This window comes from Octopus sinensis, linkage group LG10 (assembly GCF_006345805.1).
Source record: "Octopus sinensis linkage group LG10, ASM634580v1, whole genome shotgun sequence".
Taxonomy (NCBI): domain Eukaryota; kingdom Metazoa; phylum Mollusca; class Cephalopoda; order Octopoda; family Octopodidae; genus Octopus; species Octopus sinensis.
Genome location: NC_043006.1, coordinates 20,090,645 through 20,108,364, shown reverse-complemented (window position 1 = coordinate 20,108,364; position 17,720 = coordinate 20,090,645). Strand labels below are relative to the sequence as shown.

The following is a 17,720-nucleotide window of genomic DNA, read 5'->3' as shown; positions in this document are numbered from 1 at the left end:
TTCTAAGTAAGTTACAATTTCTCCAAGTCCTTCAGACAGTGACCAGCTCAGTGGCTTCTTGACAAGTATGTCATGGCATTGGTCAACCTGTGTCGATAATAGCGAACACCGGGATAATGTCCACACAGCGGGAACAAACCCTAGACAACCTGGTTCCAAAATGAACATCCTATCACATAACCATGCCTGTGTCTCTTAATGTAGACAGTTGCACACGGCATGTGGCTGTAGATATTCGCATACGGAAAAGTGCCAATCAATTAAAGTGGGTGGAACATGTGGAAGGGGGAGACCCGGGAAGACATGCGACAAAGTATTGAAGGCTGATCTCCAGACACTGAGCCTTACAAAGGAGATGACAGAGGACTGAGATATCTGGCACCTTGCTATACTCAAGGAGATCCGTCTGTCACAGCAGAATTGATACTGGTGCTAGTGCCATATAATATGGCACTTGTGCTGGTGTCACATTAAAAGCACTGGTGCTGGGGCCACATAAAAAGCACTGGTGCTGGGGCCACATAAAAAGCATTCAGTAACTCTGTGGAGTGGTTGGTATAAGGAAAGGCGTCCAGCCATAGAAACCATATCAGGACAAACAATGGTGCATGGTGTGAACCCTGGCCTTTCCAGCCAAACCTATTTCTTTACTACCCACAAGGGGCTAAACATAGAGGGGACAAACAAGGACAGACAAATGGATTAAGTCGATTATATCGATCCCAGTGCGTAACTGGTACTTATTTAATCGACCCCGAAAGGATGAAAGGCAAAGTCGAACTCGGCAGAATTTGAACTCAGAATGTAACGACAGACGAAATACTACTAAGCATTTCGCCCGGTGCGCTAACGTGTCTGCCAGCTCGCCGCCTTTCCAGCCAAACCATCCAACCCATGCCAACATAAAAATCAGGTGTTAAATGATGCTGCTGCTGCTGATGATGATGATCATGATCATGATTATGATGATAACAATGATATATTGACTTGTTTGTTCCTTCTCGAGGCATGCCTGGCTCATAAGAGCATGTTTCCCAGTTTCCTTGGCGTATAGGTTCCCCACCTGGATGGGACATCGGTCTATCGCAGGTGAGCTGCAAGATGCAGGAGGAAAGAGTGAGTGAAAGTTGTAGCGAAAGAGTCAGCAGAAGTTCACCATTACCTTCTGCTGGAACCGTGTGGAGCTTAGGTGTTTCGCTCATAAACACACACATCACCTGGTCTGAGATTCGAACCCACGATCCATCGACCGCGAGTCTGCTGCTCTAACCACTAGGCCATGTGCCACCACTATATTGACTTGATTTTAACCATTCTGTATTCTTAAAATTCTTCAATATCTTCTTCATTGTAGACTTGCTGGAATTGTCTTAGCAACATGTTGCCACCACCGCTGTACTTGGGTCGCCTACACTGGCAAGAAGTTTTTCAAAGATGTTGGTCTGACTGGAACTGACTTTCAGCTGATGACTAGCATGTCAAGTTGGGCAACATGTGTATGGAAAGGATGGAGAGAAACACAAACCCCTGGAGCAGAAACAGCTACCAAGAACAATGGTAACATTTTCACCAAACATCTTACCTCCCATCTCATCTATATTTAATATATCTTCTATATCTTAACATATAGAATGTTATGTTATTCTTTCCTCCTTTCATGGACTTCAGTCCATTGGACTGTGGCCATGCTGGGGCACCATCTTCTACATCGGTGGTTCTCAAATTTTTATAGCTCAGTATAAAAATTTCACTGAATGGCATTTTATAACTTGCCCTCTCCTGGTGTTTTACAAAAAAAAAAAATTACCTTAGCTGATTACTTTTAACCTGACAGAAGCAAATTTTGCACAATGTGTTTTTTTATCCACATATTCTTATACCATCCCATCCAGTATACACCTTGTTTTAGCTATTTGTGTGGACAAATTCATCATACGTTGAATTTTTATGAAATATACTATAGAAGATGATTTATATGATGAAATTATACTGAACCTTAGCACATAATTGGTTCATGTTCTCTCTACATACAATGTGATTCTTTCAGTCTCCAACTACCAATCCACTCACAAGGCTTTGGTCAAGCCAGGGCTATAGTAGAACACATTTACTCATGGTGCTATATACTGGGACTGAACTCAAAACCTTGTGGTTGGGAAGCAAACGTCTTATCCACATGACTATGCTTGTGCAGTTTCCGTCTCATGTTCCTCTCATGGGGTACTGGATTAACTTGAGGCTATGGCAGAAGACACTACCCATAGTACCATGCAGTAGGACGAAACCCAGAACTACATGGTCTTGAAAAGAACTCATTAACTATTCAACCATACTAGAACTTTGAGAGAAATCTGGTGGTGTTTGTACCATTAACCCTTTGGTGTTCAAATTTCTCTATTAAATGTAATACTTTTTCACTTAAATTGTTTTGAATTAATCATGCATTGTGTTATAGCTTTGAGGTTTCAATGATATGATTGTTTATTTTTAGAATGTCACTGTAGGTTAGGTGTGAGAGGCTAGATATGGCCAATTTGAACATAAAACATTTAGAATATTTGGGCCGGATATGGCCGGTTTAAACACTAAAGGGTTAAGGTGGTCTTGAAGCTTTTTCTTCATTGTCTAGGTCAGTGGTACTTAACCATTTTTTGCCTGTGGACCCTTTCAATTCCTATTTTACTCTATTGGACCCCCATAGTTTTTTGAAGTTTAAACAAATCCCAACAAATTTTTATAATTAAACATTTTTAGGAATTGTATAGAAAATTGTTGAAATATTTTGTTTATTGTAGAAGTATAACTGATTTACAGAGATGTACTTGCATAGCGAGTGACTTGATCTGAGATCGTGTGCTGGAACGAAAACAATTGCAGCGTGGAACGTGTTTATAAGCCATTTAAGAAACACACAAAAGCCGTTAGATTCACTTCAACATTTAAATTTAATTTGTCAAAATATTTTCGTCGCTTTGAGACTGCGACCTGTTCACTGACAAAACTTCGTGCTGCATCTCTGTATAACTGGTTTATTGGACATAGAGTGGAGGCACAATGGCCCAGTGGTTAGGGCAGCGGACTCGCGGTCATAGGATCGCGGTTTCGATTCCCAGACCGGGCGTTGTGAGTGTTTATTGAGCGAAAACACCTAAAAAGCTCCACGAGGCTCCGGCAGGGGATGGTGGTGATCCCTGCTGTACTCTTTCACCACAACTTTCTCTCTCTCTTACTTCCTGTTTCTGTTGTACCTGTATTTCAAGGGGCCGGCCTTGTCACTCTCTGTGTCACGCTGAATATCCCCGAGAACTACGTTAAGGGTGCACGTGTCTGTGGAGTGCTCAGCCACTTACACGTTAATTTCACGAGTAAGCTGTTCCGCTGACTCGGATCAACCGGAACCCTCGTCGTCGTAACCGACAGAGTGCTTCCATTATTGGACATAAATTTTAATACCAACATCTTATAAGGACCCCCAAGGTTCATATGGACCCCGGTTGAGAATCACTGGCCTAGGTTTTGGCTCCATAGAAAAGAATGTTCTCTACAAATTCCCTGAAGAAGGCCAGCCTTGTTGATTTTGTATCTCTTGATTGCCAGATCTAATTTGGCACATTAGAGACAAATTCTATCAAGAAGAGTTAGATTAGATGCCTGTATTAGAGACATAACTGAATAGATTTAGTAAGATGCGAAGTTATCTGTTTCTGCTGAGTTGTCTAGCTTGTGAACCACATTGCTATTGAGTCTTTGTGTGATAGATATGCCATGTTCATTCCTTGGACTTCAATGTTTCAGATGAAGATGAACATGTAACCTTAGACAACATGGAACCAAATGATACGGATTCAAAAATGTCAAAGAGGATGAAGATAGAAGAGGAAGAAAAAGAAGAACATGGTGTGGCTGAGGTTGATGTCAGAGCAAAGTAGGTTATTCTCTACTGCACTGTGTGTGTGTGTGTGTGTCTAAATTTGAGTGTATGTGGGAATGTATGTGGAAGACAGAAAAACAGAGTATGTACAAGGTTCCTCAGCCAAAATAGGCCTTTAAAAGCCAGACCATAGCTCCAGGTTCAAGGTATGATGTGGAATGAGGGATAATTTCACAAGTGGTACTGTAAAGTTCCTGGTTTTAAGAGTATCACAAAAGGCCTGGTTGGAGGCTCAACCTTCTGAGTTCTTTTACAGGGCTTGGAATAACTGAAGGACCACTGCAATAAGTGTATGAATCTGAGAGAGGAATATGTTGAATAAACTCATATACCAAAGTCACCTTACTGGCATCTGTGCTGGTGGCATGTGTAAAAGGATTCGAGCGAGGTTCGTTGCCAGTACCGCTTGACTGGCCCCCATGCCGGTGACACATAAAAAGCACTCACTACACTCTCGGAGTGGTTGGCGTTAGGAAGGGCATCCAGCTGTAGAAACTCTGCCAAATCAAGACTGGAGCCTGGTGCAACATCTGGTTCACTAGCCCTCAGTCAAAATTGTCCAATCCATGCTAGCATGGAAAGCGGACGTTAAACGATGGTTGGCGTTAGGAAGGGCATCCAGCTGTAGAAACTCTGCCAAATCAAGACTGGAGCCTGGTGCAACATCTGGTTCAACAGCCCTCAGTCAAAATTGTCCAATCCATGCTAGCATGGAAAGCGGACATTAAACGATGGTTGGCGTTAGGAAGGGCATCCAGCTGTAGAAACTCTGCCAAATCAAGACTGGAGCCTGGTGCAACATCTGGTTCAACAGCCCTCAGTCAAAATTGTCCAATCCATGCTAGCATGGAAAGCGGACATTAAACGATGAGCCGCCTGTATTTTCTTTTAGCCAAAGCCAGGAATTTTTCGGCACCTCTTTGTGCGACAGACAACACTCTCTGTTACCTGTTACTAACAGTTAGTTGAACTGACACAATATAGAATGTTGGTCTGTCACAGGTAACATTCCCATATAATCTGGTATCTGTTTCTTACAATTAGATGAACTGAGACAATTTAGAATGTTGATCTGTTATAGATAGCATTGTGGAGGCGCAATGGCCCAGTGGTTAGGGCAGCGGACTCGCGGTCGTAGGATCGCGGTTTCGATTCCCAGACCGGGCGTTGTGAGTGTTTATTGAGCGAAAACACCTAAAGCTCCACGAGGCTCCGGCAGGGATGGTGGTGATCCCTGCTGTACTCTTTCAACTCAACTTTCTCTCACTCTTACTTCCTGTTTCTGTTGTACCTGTATTTCAAAGGGCCGGCCTTGTTACTCTGTGTCACGCTGAATATCCCCGAGAACTACGTTAAGGGTACACATGTCTGTGGAGTGCTCAGCCACTTACACGTTAATTTCACGAGCAGGCTGTTCCGTTGATTGGATCAACTGGAACCCTCGTCATCGTAACCGACGGAGTTCTTCCATCCATCCATAGATAGCATTCCTTGGTGATTGAGTACCGATTTCTGGTACTTAGGTGGACTGTGTGACTGTTGAATAAAGTGTCCAGTCCAGGTAGACAAATACATCTGCACTGGATTAAAACTCATAATCTGTGTTGTTGATAATCCACCAGGTAATTTACCAAATCGTTTTGTCTAAAGAATGAAACGATGCAGGAAATAGTGATTGTGCATGCATAGAGCAGAGAGAAAAATATGGTAATAAAGTTCGTGTCTCTGTCTGTCTGTCTCTCTCTCTGTCTTTCTGTCTGCTCCCTCTCTCTCTCTCTCTCTCTTTCTGTCTGCCTGTCTCTCTACCTCTCTCTTGCTCTTCCTTCCCTCACACACACAATCTCTCTCCCTTACTGTCTCTCTCTCTCTCATACAAACATTCTCCCCTCTCTCTCACACACACAATCTCTCTCTCTTTCTCTCACTGTCATTCATCTTCTTTCTCCCCCTCTTATGTCCCCCTGTCCCTCACCCTTTATCCTCTCTCTCTCTCTCCCTTCCTCTTTCTTTCACACTCTTTCTCTCTCTCTGTCACTCATCCGCTTCCCCCCTTTCTTATGTTCCTCTTCCCCTCATCCATTCATCCTCTCACTCTCCCTGTCTCTTACTTTCACTCTCTTTCTCTCTCTCTCTCTCTCTCTCTGTCACTCATCCGCTTCCCCCCTTCTCTTATGTTCCCTTATGTCCCTCACCCATTCCTCCTCTCGCTTTCCCTCTTTCTATCACTCACTCTCTCCCTCCCTCCCTCCCTTCCCCTCCACCACACACACCCTCTCACATATTTGTATGTGTTTCTTTTTAATCATCATCCAACAGCTTCAATATTCCAATAGAACAACGAGAGTCAATTGGCCAGAAATGCAAACAACTTATCGACTACGGAAGATTACTTTATCTGAAGGAGAAGAATCTAGATGTGGAAATGAAGGAATACATTGACGCCACTATGACACCTGAAAACATTGTTCTTCTCGCTAAAAGCAAGCAGTAGCACCCTTTCTCGAGGAAATTGCCTATAATTGAAGCTACTGGGAATTATCAGTCCACACATTCTGCACTTTTGACATTTTCGCAATCAACTTCATCTTTGCTACTTCAAATGGAGCACTTTTGTTACATTTCATTTTCTTTTTTATTTACTCTCTGTTATTTTTTTTTTTGTTTTCTCCTTTGAATAAATGAGGCTGCGTAGTAGCTTTACTGAAAATATCATCTCCAAAGAGGTTTTGATGGAAATTTTATTGTTTTTTTCAGTTTTTATTTTATTATTAAAAAAAAGGAAAAAAAAAAAAACCCCAAAAAATTGCTAAGATTCTTTGTTCAAAGGGAGAAGAATTAAAAAAAAGTTCAAATCAAAACCTAACCCAACCCAATACAATTTCTCTGTTGTTCTTTGTTTATTTGTTGACTTTTCTTTTTCTTTTAATTTCTGGTGTCTCCATGGTTTGCAATTCAGAGCCACTAACTCAAATGTTTCCAGCCTTTGAAGTGGTAAATATTAAATGGTTACACACAAATATGTCAACTATTTCAGGGGATTGTACATACAGACAGAATTTACAAACCATCAGACATAGATATTATACAAAGCTAAATCAAAAGTTTTTTTCTTATTTCAAGCTGTAACTAATATTGGTTTCAAATTTTGACACAAGGCCAGCAATTTCAGGGGATGACTTAAATTGATTACATTGACTCCAGTACTCAGCTGGTACCTATTTTATTTACCCCAAAAGTATGAAAGGCAAAGTTGACCTTGGTGACATTTAAACTCAGAATATAAAGAAGAACAAAATACCTATTTCTATTTCTTTACTACCCACAAGCAATGCCTCATCTGCCACAAAGTCTCCTTGACTTTGGTTTGTCTGCAAAGCTGGTATCACCTTCCTTGAGGTATCTGAATCAGTTTTGTGCTACACATTCGTTAACAGTTTCTGGACCTTTTTACATCATTGATTTCTTTTGCTGCTCCCCTTGCACTCAGTCACTCCTTTTTTTCATAGATAGCGTAAAATAGCTTTGCAATTTTTTTTCACTACTCTTTATCAAAGCTGTAAAATAAAGAATTAATAATTAATATTTATATGTTATATATATATCATCATCGTCATCATCATCATTTAACGTCCGTTCTCCATGCTAGCATGGGTTGGACGGTTCGACCGGGGATCTGGGAAGCCAGAAGGCTGCACCAGGCTCCAGTCTTATCTGGCAATGTTTCTACAGCTGGATGCCCTTCCTAACGCCAACTACTCCGTGAGTGTAGTGGGTGCTTTTTACGTGCCACCTGCACTGGTGCCAGGCGAGGCTGGCATTGGCCACGGTCGGATTGGTGCATTTTACGTGCCACCTGCACGGAAGCCAGTCGAGGCAGCACTGGCTTCGGCCATGATTTGGATGGTGCTTTTTACGTATCTCCAGTATATATATATATATATATATATATACATCATCATCATCATCATTTAACATCCGTTTTCCATGCTGGCATGGCTTGGCTAATTGGATAGGAGGTGTCAAAACTCCAATTGTCTGTTGCGGCTTGCTTTCTATGGCTGGATGCCTATCTTAATGCCAATATATAAGTGCAGGTATAGCTGTATGGTTTCAGACCCACTGCATGGCACTTTAGATGTCTTTTACTAGAATCCTTTGACAATTAATGCCTCGTGGGGGAATTTGATAGAAATTGTGTAGATGCATATTAGTTAAGTTAATTTTTTGGCTCAAAAAGCAAAAGCAAGGCCATGTAGGGGGACATGGAGTTATGTACAGGGAGGGTGGTCATACAAAGAGTTCAGGTCAAGAGAAACTTTGAACCGAGCGGTCGTCGGCATCTTCACTATCTCGTCCGGCAGCTTATTCCACGGATCCGCAACCCGGACGGAGAAAGCCCCTCTCCTTATTATGTATGTATGTTTATGTACACACATGAACACGTACACACACACACACACATATATGTGAATGTTAATATTCCATGTCACCACCACTTGAATGAACTGGCAGTATTGTTGACCATAAATAACAGCTGTTATGTGCTAAAGATGTGTTGAGACTGAGCTAATCAGGATTTCACAGTTGAGGTTAGCTGTAGGAAGCGATCATACAAGTATCAAAACAAATACTGGAAGCACTCTGTCGGTTCCGACGACGAGGGTTCCGGTTGATCCGATCAGCGGAACAGCCTGCTCGTGAAATTAACGTGTAAGTGGCTGAGCACTCCACAAACACGTGTACCCTTAATGTAGTTCTCGGGGATATTCAGCGTGACACAGAGAGTGACAAGGCCGGCCCTTTGAAATACAGGTACAACAGAAACAGGAAGTAAGAGTGAGAGAAAGTTGTGGTGAAAGAGTACAGCAGGGATTACCACCATCCCCTGCCGGAGCCTCGTGGAGCTTTAGGTGTTTTCGCTCAATAAACACTCACAATGCCCGGTCTGGGAATCGAAACCGCGATCCTACGACCGTGAGCCCTCTGCCCTAACCACTGGGCCATTGCGCCTCCACTAAAAAAACAAATACTAAAACAATAGAAAAACATCTGAATTAGTCATATTGATATGGAAATATGAATAATAAAAGTGAAATTCGATGAAGGGCACGAGCACCATACGAGTGTGATCGTTGACAGAGCAGCTAACCACCTTCCGTGCCTGTGGCGCATTTAAGACACCATTCGAGTGTGATTGTTACCAGCTTCGCCTTACTGGCACTTGTGTCCCGTGCTAGTAGGGTGCTAAGAGCACCATCCAAGCGTGATCGTTGCCAGAGCGGCTAACTGGCTTCCGTGCCGGTGGCATGTAAGAGGCACCATTCGAGCGGGATTGTTACCAGCATCGCCTTACTGGCACCTGTGCCGTTGGCATATGTAAAAAGATTTGAGTGAGGTTGTTGCCAGTACCGCCTGACTGGCCCCCGTGCCAGTGGCATGTAAAAGCACCCACTACACTCTCAGAGTGGTTGGCATTAGTAAGGGCATCCAGCTGTAGAAACACTGCCAGATCAAGACTGGAGCCTGGTGCAGCCATCTGGTTCGCCAGTCCTCAGTCAAACCGGCCAACCCATGCCAGCATGGAAAGCAAACATTAAACCATGATGATGATGAATAGTGGCAGTTTCTCAAGTCCAAGAAAGTCAACAGATGGGTGCATGAAAATACTATAGAAGGAAAGCCTTAGCACAGAGGCAGTTCCAATCTCTTGATCTTGGATGTCAGGCTTAATTGGTATGAAGATCATTATGAATGGTGGCCTCTCCAGCTGTCGGAGGTGCAAACCAATAGACTGGCGAAGTCCTATTCATTGTCCACGTCGGGGACTCCAGCTCTGGATTGCTTCTCTGGGTCAACCCTCATAGCTTTTTCCCTTGGGTGAGTGTAGCTGCAAAGTAGTAGAGGTTTAAAGTCAGAGTTTTCCATATTGTAGGTGAGCAGTTGGCCAGGAAGGATGAGACCCCATCTGCCTTTGCCCCTTCTTTCATTAGTAAGAAAAGTTCTGTTATGTGAAGGTTGGGAGTTGGACTTGGTTGACAGAAGCTATTTGAGACACAAGCTGGATCTCTCCTTCTTTCCACAGCCACCAACATCATTGCTTCCTCCCACAACATTCATATGGCCAACCAGCACCTCCGGCTGACTCATTGTTTCCACCAGCAACTACCCTACTAAACTCATCTCAAAATGTCTTTGGAACTTATAGATATAAAACATGCAAAACAAGCAAAATACAGATATAGCAATCCCTCGACTATTGCAGGTGCTATATTCCATAACCCCACTATGATGGGTGAAAATCCACAAAATAGAGACAGTACTGTATATTTTTTTATTATTTTTATAATTTGTATATATTTATTTTATTACAATTGCAAAACAACACCACAGAGTAATTGACGTAAACTTAAATAACAAACTGTGATCAGTGAACTGCGAGATGTCAAGGAATTACTGTATATATTTTTTAGTCAGTGATACCATAGAAAAAACATAAACATGTAGAATGATAAAAAGGGAGTTTTTAATTCAAATAAAATTTTGGATTGGTTATTTGGTATTTCGAATCAAAACATTATAGAGTACTATTCATTATTTCTTTTTGTTTATTTATTAGTATGTTTGTTTGTTTGTTAAAAATTCCTATTATCAAGAAGAATAAAACAGGAAGTTGTTTTGCATGCCACTAATAAAATGTTTATACGAACATAATGGTGAGTATTGTCGGGTTACGAGATAATGAAACCTAATGAACTAAAGTAGCGGTTCAATTAAGGCTGATTCACTTTGTTTAACAAAATTACTAATGTTCTCGGTACAGTGTATAGCAATAGACACAATAAGGATGTGCTAATCAGTCAGGACATTTGGTTGTACTCTCTTTTACTCTTTTACTTGTTTCAGTCATTTGACTGTGGCCATGCTGGAGCATCGCCTTCAGTCAGGCAAATTGACCGCAGGACTTATTCTTTGTAAGCCCAGTACTTATTCTATCGGTCTCTTTTGCTGAACCGTTAAGTTATGGGGACATAAACACGCCAGCATCGGTTGTCAAGCGATGTTGGGGTGACAAACACACACACACATATATATATATATATATACATATATACGATGGGCTTCTTTCAGTTCTGTCAACCATATCCACTCACAAGGCTTTGGTCGGCCCGAGGCTATTGTAGAAGACACTTGACCAAGGCGCCATGCAGTGGGACTGAACCCGGAACCATGTGGCTGGTAAGCAAGCTACTTACCACACAGCCACTCCTGTGCCTATAAATGATTTGTAAAAGTATCATAACAGTTAAGACACTGGTGCTGCAATAACTGATCAATTAAGGCAATGGTGGGCTATGATCAGTTAAAACAGCAGTACGGTTTAAGCACTGGGGTGATGTGAGTGATTAGTTAAGACATTAATATTGGCTTCAAATTTTGGCACAAAGCCAGCAATTTCGGGGAAGTGGGTTAGTTGGTTACATGTGGAGTCCAGTTTTCAGCTGGTATTTATTTTATTGACCCTGAAAAGATGAAAGACAAAAGTCAATCTCAGCAGAATTTGAACTCAGGACATAGAGATAGATAAAACGCTGCTATTAATATTGATATATTGGTGTTGATCTGACTGATCGGTTATGACATTAGTTGTACTATGACTGCTCAGTTATGATGGTGGTGTTACGACTGATCAGGTAAGATTTTAGTGGTTTTAAGACTGATCAGATAAGATATACTTCAGTATAGATATTAGTAGTGTTATCTCCAATCTCTTAACTCATTAGTGGTGCTAAGACTAATCTGTTAAGACTTTTTGATGAACCTTTCAGTAATAGATTGTGTCAGAATTCTCAGTTTTGTTATTTGTGTGTAAACTACAGTAAAAAGAAGTTGCCACCCAGCTGATATATGAAGTTCTTTGGTTTGCTTTAGTTTAGAGTTGAAACTGTTGAAGAATTAGAGAAATTCCTAATGTTGATTCAAAGCCTATAATCAAGATATCTTGAAGCAATTTTAACAAAAATAAAAGTTTTAGATGACAGAAAAAACATCAAGATTCTATTATCATCTTGGAAGTGGTCATTCTTGATAAGTAGAAAAGGAAAGAATGTCGTATGGCATAAAACTGTTGTTCAGTCACATCTGCAGGATGAGCCTTGGGAAGACTACCTCACCAACTTTTGTGGTGGCAGTGATCTTTGCTCTGGAGAAGACATGGGCGAAACAAATTGAAGAAGATCTGAAGTCGCAATACCTTGACCTTGAGCATGCTAAGGCCAGTGCCATAAATTAGAAAGTGTGGAATAACATCATCATCAGAATCCATCATCTAGCAGTACTCGCAGCAGCATATTGGTTAAAAAGACAGCCTCCCCTTCCAGTCAGTAGCTAGGGATTTTACTTACTTACATGAGATACAGTGGGATCACAGATAAGGTGAGGGGGAAGAAGGATTTTGAAGCAGATGCACAAGAGCTGTTAGCAGTAAAAGCACTCGTTATAATAAATTCTTGTAAATATATAGAAGGATCTTTAGATGTAAATGATAGAGTTCGTTACTGAAGTGACTTTATTACAATGAAGGAGGTTTGTTTGGAAGGCATAGTAGCCCGACTAAAGGCTGAGAGGAAACGGTTCAGGAAGCAATTGCTTCTGCTAGCAGATGCCTGTGTACAGACTGAAATGTCGCAAGTGAACAAAACATGGGCATTAACCCTTTTGTTACTGTATTTATTTTGAGATGCTCTGTGTTTCTTTCAATTACTTTAAATATAACAAAGAATTTAGTAAAATAACTTCGTTATCATTAATCTAGTGTAAGGAACATAAATTGTGAGTAAGATTTGGTGGAAGATTTTAATTCAGAACTTATGAAAACATGACATTTGTACTCAGAGCCAGGGCCGGTTTCAGCCGGGTTGGTAACGAAAGGGTTAAATGTGGTGACATATGCCAAAGTAAAAAGTACATGATTGGTGAAGAACAAAGAAGCAGGGACAGAAAAACTGAGTATAAGAGGAATCAGATGTGATGACCAAGAGAAAAGACTGAGCTAGTACAGACATGTTATTGTATAAGGGGTATCATGGTGTAATGCAGTGCCAAGTGAATTGGGCAGGAAGACCAAGAAAGACACAGAAAGAGCTGCTGAAAGTTAATCTCAAGAGAATGACCCTTACAAAGGAGATGACAAAGAGCTAGAGCAAGTGACGAGGTGCTAAATTGAAAAGGACCCATCCAATCCGTTCAAGCATGGAGAAAGGGGTGCAAAATGATGATATATGCAAGGGGGGTGCTGAAAAGTTCCCGGCTTTAAGGGTATCGTGAAAGGCTTGGTTGGAGGCCATACTTTCCAAGTCCTTTTACAGGGTTTAAAAAAACTGAAGGACCACTGCAATAAGTGTGTAAATCTGAGAGGAGAATATCTATATATATAAAACTGAAGTTGCGTGAGTGTCTGTCCCCTTCGATTTAGATTCCTAACTACTCCCACATTTTGCGGTGCAGTTTAACCAAAACCGGGTATCTTATAGTCGTGATTCATATCGAGCCCGTCTGAGTATTAGCGCGCATCTACGATGAGTCTACGATTTTAAAAATAATTTAACATCATTTTTTATTCCATTTTAATGCATAATTTTTCGCGTGTCGATGGCGGCGGAGTTGGCGTCCACGCTCAAACACCTGCACCTGTGTTTGCTTCTCCCCCTTCCCTCCCTCGTGAAGCTGTGGGGAAGGGAGTTTAAGGAAATCAACGTCGTAATGCGTTGTCAAGGAGACCAGCGTTCTTTTAGAACAACGACTTCATGGCTTGAAGACACCAAAACAGAAATGGCTAAGAAAGCCCGAATTGGCATCTATAAAGGAAGTAACTCTCTAAAAATGCTTATATAGTTATTTCCCTTACAAAGCCGAGCAACGCCGGGCGATACTGCTAGTTATATATAAAAGTGAAGTTGTGTGTCTGTCTCCTACGAATTAGATTCCTAACTACTCCCACATTTTGAGGTGCAATTTAACCAAAACCGGGTATCTTATAGTCGTGATTCATATCGAGCCCTTCTGGGTATTAGCGCTCGTCTACGATGAGTCTACGATTTAAAAAAAAAATTAATATCATTTTTTTCCATTTTAATGCATTTTTTCGCTATTATATAAGGGAAGTAACTCTCTAAAAATGTCTACGATGAGTCAACGATTTCAAAAAAAATTTACCATCCTTTTTTTTTTTCCATTTTTAATGCATTTTTTTGCTACTTTTTGGCTATAACTCTCTAAAAATGCTTATATAGTTATTTCCCTTACAAACCCGAGCAACGCCGGGCGATACTGCTAGTGTTAAATAAAATCATAATTAACTGATCCTCCTGTATTTCTTTTACCCAAAGCCAGGAACTATTCAGCAACCCCTCGTATATAACAAGAATAAGAATGGAGAAAATCACATTTTTAATTGGTGATTAAACCATATATTGTTAATGATTGCTTCTATGGTGCCAGAATATCTAGATGCAGTAAAAGGTATTAAATACCAGTCAAGTCTCATACTCTTTTACTCTTTTACTTGTTTCAGTCATTTGACTGCAGCCATGCTGGAGCACCGCCTTTAATCAAGCAACTCGATCCTGGGACTTATTCTTTTGTAAGCCTAGTACTTATTCTATCGGTCTCTTTTGCCGAACCGCTAAGTAACGGGGACACAAACACACCAGCATCGGTTGTCAAGCAATGCTAGGGGAACAAACACAGATACACAAACACACCCACGCATATATATATATATATATATATATATATATATATATATATTATATATATATATATATACATATATACGACGGGCTTCTTTCAGTTTCCGTCTACCAAATCCACTCACAAGGCTTTGGTCGGCCTGAGGCTATAGTAGAAGACACTTGCCCAAGGTGCCACGCAGTGGGACTGAACCTGGAACCATGTGGTTGGTAAACAAGCTACTTACCATACAGCCACTCTTTGAATTTCTTGAAATTCTTCAAAGTGTTATTTGGATTTACTCATCATACATGAAAAATTATCTTGGCTGTTATTTCTACTTGCACTAATTGGTACCTGATTGTTAGATATAGTCAACCAAATTTGTTTAACACTGAGTGCTTTATAGATATCTGCCTGTCTTTATTAATCCCTTTTACTTTTTACACACACACACACACACACATGTGGATGTACTGGGAACGAAATTTGTTTAGTGGGTGCCAACCCAGGTCCAAAATTCTTACAAAGTCTTATTGTCATCATCTTCATCATCATCATCATCGTTTAACGTCCGTTCTCCATGCTAGCATGGGTTGGACGGTTCAACCGGGGATCTGGGAAAGCAGAAGGCTGCACCAGGCTCCAGTCTTATCTGGTAATGTTTCTACAGCTGGATGCCCTTCCTAACGCCGTGAGTGTAGTGGGTGCTTTTTATGTGCCACCCGCACAGGTACCAGGCGAGGCTGGCAATGGCCACGGTCGGATTGGTGCATATGTATATATATATATTTGTATGTGTGTGTTTGTGTGTCTGTGCTCGTTCCCCCAGCACCGCTCGACAACCGATGCTGGTGCGTTCATGTGCCCATAACCCAGCGGTTCGGCAAAAGAGACCAATAGAATAAGTACTAGGCTTACAAAGAATAAGTCCTGGGGGTGATTTGCTCGACCAAAGGCGGCGCTCCAGCATGGCCGCAGTCAAATGACTGAAACAAGTAAAAGAGTATTTTTTAAAATTTCTTTTTCTTCTTTGTTCTTTGAGAAGAAAAGTAACTTTAAGCAACATCTTACAAATAAATTTTTATGCACTGTTTTATAAACCTGACAAGAGTAAGAAGGGGTGCAAATTTAGATATTGCACCCCACAAAAATTTTAGGAAGTGCACTTGCACCCTTTGCACCCCCTGTCCCCGGGTCCATGGGTGTAGGCATGATTATATAGGTAAAATGTTTAGTGCACAGTGATGTTAATCCAGGTTTGATTCTTTGTTTGGTACTTTGGTAAATACCTTCTACCATGGTGCAGTGAGGGAAATTTAATAGATGAGAAACCTATGAAGAATCTTGTGTGTGTGTGTGTGTGGTGGGGGAGTGTGTATATTGCCAAGGGATTTTTGATAAATTGCTGCATCAAAACAAAATAATTTGTGGTGCCCCAGCATGGCCGCGGCCTTCGGGCTAAAACATTTTTAAGGATTTAATGTTCTACGCAAGTTTTATCCCTTTACACTATAAAGCTCAACTTAGCCAAAATCCACAATTAATTCCTGATGGCAGTACTCCAGCATGGCTACTGTCCATTATCAGAGTCAGACATTACCAGATTGGAATATTTCCTTTGTACCATCACCATATCTGTCAAATTCCTCTCTCTCTCTCTCGCTCTCTCTTCCAGTTTGGTGTCTGTAGAACTTTAACACTGCTTGTATATATGGAAAAGGTTCCATGTGACATTGTTCACTCTCGAAGGTCATCCATAACCTGGAAAGCTACGTCATCGAATATATCTTCTTGCAGAGAGATTTGCGATAAAGAAGAACTCAAGTTCTCAAAGGAAACAACATCATTGATGTCCGAGGTTGAAAATGGTTTCTCCATTGTGCATTTCAATTTTTGGATGATGTTTCGCAGATGAATAAATTTTCGAATCAAAAGTTTGTCTTGTTCCTTCATCAGAAGCTGCAAAGAAGAGGAAAGTACAGATATATAATACTGATAAACATATAATATCTAAATATATATTTGTAAATATGTACAAATGTGAGCATGTGCATATATGTGTGTATGTATATGTGCATGTGTATGTGTGAGTGTGTGTGAGAGTGTGTGTGTGTGTGTGTGTCATCATCATCATCATCATCATCGTTTAACGTCCGTTCTCCATGCTAGCATGGGCTGGACGGTTCGACCGGGGATCTGGGAAGCCAGAAGGCTGTCCCAGGCGCCGGTCTTATCAGCTGGATGCCCTTCCTAACGCCAACCACTCCGGGAGTGTAGTGGGTGCTTTTTACGTGCCACCCGCACAGGTGCCAGGCGAGGCTGGCATCGGCCACGGTCGGATTGGTGCATTTTACGTGCCACCTGCACAGAAGCCAGTCGAGGTGGCACTGGCTTCGGCCACGATTCGGATGGTGCTTTTTACGTGCCACCGACACGGAAGCCAGTCGAGGCGGCGCTGGCATCGGCCATGATTCGGATGTGTGTAATATATCTGTGTATGCAGACATGGGTAATGTCTGCATTCACAGATGGTTGTGTGGTTTAAGTGTTTGCTTCCAAGCCATGGGGTTTCAGGTTCAGTCCTTCTCCACAGAGCTGTGGGCAAGTATCTTCTACTATAGTCACTGGCCAACCAAAGCCTTGGGAGTGGATTTGACAGATGGAAACTGAAAGAAGCTTATAACTTTGAGCTCTACCATAGTACACTAAGTTCATATTTCCTTCATCCCACCACTACCACCATTTTCATTGCTTGCACATGCACACACACACACACACACACACAGAATGTGTGAATGTTGTGTGTGTATGTTTGCATGTGCATTTTAGCCTCCTGGGTTACCATGTATATTTAAATCCAAACTCTGGTCCATCAGATACTCTTTTACTCGTTTCAGTCATTTGACTGCGGCCATGCTGGAGCACCACATTTAGTCGAGCAACTCAACCCTGGGACTTATTCTTTCGTAAGCCCAGTACTTATTCTATCGGTCTCTTTTGCTGAACTGCTAAGTGACGGGGACATAAACACACCAGCATCGGTTGTCAAGCAATGCTA

At 41.4% G+C, this 17,720-nt stretch overlaps 1 protein-coding gene across 1 annotated transcript in view; it reads left to right on the top strand.

Annotated features, from left to right (window-relative positions):
* LOC115216659 (tRNA:m(4)X modification enzyme TRM13 homolog) overlaps nucleotides 1–6,809 on the top strand; it is a 68,295-nt gene extending 61,486 nt beyond the window's left edge. The window contains exons 12-14 of the mRNA XM_029786162.2: nucleotides 1,355–1,557; nucleotides 3,796–3,925; nucleotides 6,248–6,809. Coding sequence (XP_029642022.1) covers nucleotides 1,355–1,557; nucleotides 3,796–3,925; nucleotides 6,248–6,422 — 508 coding nt within the window. The 3' untranslated portion in view covers nucleotides 6,423–6,809. The remainder of the gene's footprint in view (nucleotides 1–1,354; nucleotides 1,558–3,795; nucleotides 3,926–6,247) is intronic.
* Nucleotides 6,810–17,720: the final 10,911 nt, after the last annotated feature.